This window comes from Hyperolius riggenbachi, chromosome 11 (genome assembly GCF_040937935.1).
Source record: "Hyperolius riggenbachi isolate aHypRig1 chromosome 11, aHypRig1.pri, whole genome shotgun sequence".
In the NCBI taxonomy this organism is placed as follows: domain Eukaryota; kingdom Metazoa; phylum Chordata; class Amphibia; order Anura; family Hyperoliidae; genus Hyperolius; species Hyperolius riggenbachi.
This window is the reverse complement of record NC_090656.1, coordinates 46,338,745-46,344,011: the sequence shown is the minus strand read 5'-3', so window position 1 is coordinate 46,344,011 and position 5,267 is coordinate 46,338,745. Positions and strand designations below refer to the sequence as shown.

Genomic DNA, 5,267 nt, shown 5'->3' with positions numbered 1-5,267 from the left:
AAGGATTCGGATAAAAAATTGAAAAAAATTGCAAAGGAATACAATGACAGAACTTTCCAAGAATACCTAAGAGGGGCCGCAGCAAATCTTGCCTTAGATTAATGCAAGATATTTAATTAAATTTTTTTTGGAGTAATACAATTTTTATCCAAATCGCTGTATTTCTGTTAACCGCAAAGGAAGGACGGGGACAAGGATTCTGGCAAAAGAACACTTGAGTTGTTTCACATGCCATGTGCTGATTATTTATGATCGAATTTCGATCTACTTACACTGCTCGGCACATGAGTTCTGGGGATAATGACCCACTGAGCCATTTTACTTCACAATTATACCATCTAACATAACATTATATGAGCAAAGCTTCCAAAGCCATGGATCCACACCTGCCTACAATTGGAAAAAATGTTTTTTGGATAAAGCCAACATCAGGGTGGTGTGTACTATTTAATGATGAAAACCCATGGCACCTACTTCATGCAAGCCCAATGAAAATATCTGTTATTAACAAAAGGGTATTATTTAATACCTGCGCCTCTAGCATAATATTCAAAGCTAGACTGCTCAGTTTTGCACGCCATAGATAAACACCTGACCTCCATTGGGAAAAAAAATTAATATAAAGCAAAAATCAGGGTGGTGTCCACTATTATATGATGAAAACACACGGCACAAACTTCTTGCAAGCCAAATGTAAATATATGTTAATACAAACAGGCTACTATGTAATACCACCTCCTCCGGCCTAATGTGTCAAGATACACTGCTAAGTTTTGCACGCCATAGATACACACCGGCCTACATTTGCAAAAAAAAGAAAAATTATTATAAAGCCAACATCAGGGTGGTGTGTACTATTAAATGATGAAAACCCATGGCACCTACTTCATGCAAGTCCAATTAAAATTGCTCTTATTAACAACAGGGTATTCTTTAATACCAGCGCCTCAAGCATAATATTCAAATCTAGACTGCTCAGTTTTGCACGGCATAGATAAACACCGGACCTCCATTTGAAAAAAAAATGGTACTATAAATCCAAAATCAGGGTGGTCTCCACTATTATATGATGAAAACACACGGCAGCAACTTCATGAAAGCCCAATGTAAATATCTACTATTAACAACAAGCTATTATTTTATACCACCTCCTCCAGACTAATATTTACAGCGAGAATGCTAAGTTTTGCAGGCCATAGATACACAACGGTCCACATTTGAAAAAAAAAAAAAAAAAGATGTATAATGCAAAAATCAGGCAACTGTATAAGATTTAATGCTGAAAAAACATGGCACCTACTTCATGCAAGGCCAATAAACATATCTATTAATAACAACAGACTATTATTTAATACCGCCACCTACGACATAATAGTTTAAACTACACTGCTAATATTATTGAAAAACAAACAAAACATCTATTTCAAAAACAATTTGCATTATTAATTGTTATAACTGATTACAACACTATTAGTTATAAACATCTTAGATATTTTAAAAAGTAATAATTTTTATGGGAAGATACAACACTATCTTTTGGCATGGTAATAGTACAGTTTTTTAATAATATACATACAGACTACACACAGTACAAAATTTAACTAGAATTTTCTAAAGTCACAACCAGAAGGTGTTGCTTATACAACACTGTCTTATGGCATGGTAGTGGCGAGAGCCAAAGCAATGAGTACAGATGACTCAGCGTGACATAAGTCAGTGGGGTTGTAGGCCACATCTGTTGCTTAGACACTACAGTCTCTTGGCACGTTACTGTAGACAATAGGAATAAGAAGAAACACAGCCTTGCAGACAGCAGCAGGTGTTGCTTATACAACACTGTCTTATGGCATGGTAGTGGCGAGAGCCAAAGCAATGAGTACAGATGACTCAGCGTGACATAAGTCAGTGGGGTTGTAGGCCACATCTGTTGCTTACACACTACAGTCTCTTGGCACGTTACTGTAGACAATAGGAATCAGAAGAAACACAGCCTTGCAGACAGCAGCAGGTGTTGTTGCTTATACAACACTGTCTTATGGCATGGTATTGGCGAGAGCCAAAGCAATGAGTACAAATGACTCAGCGTGACATAAGTCAGTGGGGTTGTAGGCCAAATCTGTTGATTAGACACTACAGTCTCTTGGCACGTTACTGTAGACAATAGGAATAAGAAGAAACACAGCCTTGCAGACAGCAGCAGGTGTTGTTGCTTATACAACACTGTCTTATGGCATGGTATTGGCGAGAGCCAAAGCAATGAGTACAGATGACTCAGCGTGACATAAGTCAGTGGGGTTGTAGGCCACATCTGTTGCTTACACACTACAGTCTCTTGGCACGTTACTGTAGACAATAGGAATCAGAAGAAACACAGCCTTGCAGACAGCAGCAGGTGTTGTTGCTTATACAACACTGTCTTATGGCATGGTATTGGCGAGAGCCAAAGCAATGAGTACAAATGACTCAGCGTGACATAAGTCAGTGGGGTTGTAGGCCAAATCTGTTGCTTAGACACTACAGTCTCTTGGCACGTTACTGTAGACAATAGGAATAAGAAGAAACACAGCCTTGCAGACAGCAGCAGGTGTTGCTTATACAACACTGTCTTATGGCATGGTATTGGCGTCAGCCAAAGCAATGAGTACAGATGACTCAGCGTGACATAAGTCAGTGGGGTTGTAGGCCACATCTGTTGCTTAGACACTACAGTCTCTTGGCACGTTACTGTAGACAATAGGAATCAGAAGAAACACAGCCTTGCAGACAGCAGCAGGTGTTGCTTATACAACACTGTCTTATGGCATGGTATTGGCGAGAGCCAAAGCAATGAGTACAGATGACTCAGCGTGACATAAGTCAGTGGGGTTGTAGGCCAAATCTGTTGCTTAGACACTACAGTCTCTTGGCACGTTACTGTAGACAATAGGAATCAGAAGAAACACAGCCTTGCAGACAGCAGCAGGTGTTGTTGCTTATACAACACTGTCTTATGGCATGGTATTGGCGAGAGCCAAAGCAATGAGTACAAATGACTCAGCGTGACATAAGTCAGTGGGGTTGTAGGCCAAATCTGTTGCTTAGACACTACAGTCTCTTGGCACGTTACTGTAGACAATAGGAATAAGAAGAAACACAGCCTTGCAGACAGCAGCAGGTGTTGCTTATACAACACTGTCTTATGGCATGGTATTGGCGTCAGCCAAAGCAATGAGTACAGATGACTCAGCGTGACATAAGTCAGTGAGGTTGTAGGCCACATCTGTTGCTTAGACACTACAGTCTCTTGGCACGTTAGTATACACTATAATACAAAAAATAAACACAACCATGCACATACCAGCTGGTGGTGCTTATACACCACAGTTAGTGAGATTTTGATAGTTTAAAAGAAAAAAAAATACTTATACACTACTCTCTCATAGCATGGTACTGAACATACTATCCCAAAATAATATTGACCACAACACTAACATTAGAACTTCTAGGGAATTTGAATACTATGTAAATTATGTATTTGAATTGCATGGGGTTTTTAAAGGTTATATTAAAGATGTAAAATGATAAAAAAAGGATATATATTAAAGATATATAAGAGAATTCTGTTTATGAGAAATGTTTTAATTGTATTACATCCAAATACTGTATGTGATATAGCAGTTGTATGGAATGGTGATTAAAATAAAGTAATACATAAGAAAGTTTAAATAAAGATATTGTACTGAAGTATGTGTTTCTTGGTAATTCTTGTAGAATTTAAGGTTTAGTACGTTAACAATACTACAATGATAGGCAAAAGCCATAACTCTATCGTGTGTAGGTACACTGTCAACTAGTCAGCCATTGAAGAGGTGTTTTGAGAAAGTGAGTCATGTTACTATTTGGAATATCAGGCCACACATACACAGTTACATTGTCATATATGTGTAAGTTATGTAAAAAACTAAGTTAGAATTTGACACAAAAAATGGAGGTGTACATGTATGCTGTAAAGGGAAATATAAGGACATGAATTATAGAAACCAGGAGAAAAAAAACTTTACACAATACTAAAGTTAAAAAATTATTACGAGGATTAAACAAATAGTAACGAGTGACACAAGGAGCACAGAGGTTTGCAGCCAGAGGTTTACATACAAGATGAATAAAGAAGAGAACACAACTACAAAAGGGGTAATACAACGAGGGACATAAGGTGAAGTGACATTAGTAAATTAAAACGTTAAAAAGCTGCAATACATCGAAAGAAATTACACACGGGAATGGAATCAACAGAGTTAAAGATGAAAATATTTATAAGAAGAGTGGAAAATACAAGTGTCACAAGAACAGTAGGCACTGGAAATTAAAAGTTTAGGAAATAATTTTATCACAAGTAATATAATACCACTGTCACAAGAAGAGTGGGCACTGAAAATTAAAAGTTTCGGAAATAATTTTATCATAAGTAAGATAATACCACGTATTTCGGAAATTATATAACATTGGATTTGTAATTTAGTACAAAAATTTCAGCTACAAAAATTAGGTAAGGATTTATTGTAAATTAAGTTTTATAAATCAATTAGTAGCGTACATTTGTGAAATAGTGATTTATTGTACATATTAAAATTATAATTAATTGGTGGACAGATTTTTAAAGTGTTCATATAATGATTAAACAGAAATAGTATATAAACGTTAAAGTATTTATGTAGTTAAACATATATATAAATTTGCAATAGAAAAATCGAAATAGGGTGTGAAAATTCAGGAAATACTATTTAAGGTTTATTAGTTGTATAAACTCTGTATTAACATCTGCGCCCTTTTTTCACGGTTGAAATGAAAAAATGAAGGTTTATGAAAAGAATGCTTATAAAATAATTTAGAAGGTGTTTTTTAAATCATTAAATGAAGATTTGTTAATATGCATGTAAAACAGTAATTTATATGTTTGTAAAGCTAAAATGAGGATTTGTGTATGTATAAAACCTATATTAACACAGGCGCCCTAATTTCCCGTTAGGCGCCAGATAAACGCTAATTAATATGGCCGTCTATGGCGGCGCCCTTTTTGTCCACTAGCCCCATGCGCCCAAATTTCCCAGCTCCTATATAGCTACCCTTAGTGACACTATGACAGTGAACACAATTAAGACACGGGTAAGTGCCATTAGGGCGGGACATTCCATGGACCCTGGTACTCAATGGACCCATGTCTGCCCTCACCAACTTGTCCCTTGGTGTGGGGGCCCGTTTATATGACATAAGGGGGTAATTTTGAAATT

The 5,267-nt window shown here is 36.7% G+C and overlaps 1 protein-coding gene across 1 annotated transcript in view; it reads right to left on the bottom strand.

Annotated features, from left to right (window-relative positions):
- Window positions 1-338: 338 nt before the first annotated feature.
- The window catches only part of LOC137537797 (uncharacterized), a 6,285-nt gene continuing 1,356 nt past the window's right edge, over window positions 339-5,267 (bottom strand). Inside the window, exon 6 of the mRNA XM_068259759.1 lies at window positions 339-390. Within this exon, the coding sequence (XP_068115860.1) occupies window positions 339-390 (52 nt within the window). The remainder of the gene's footprint in view (window positions 391-5,267) is intronic.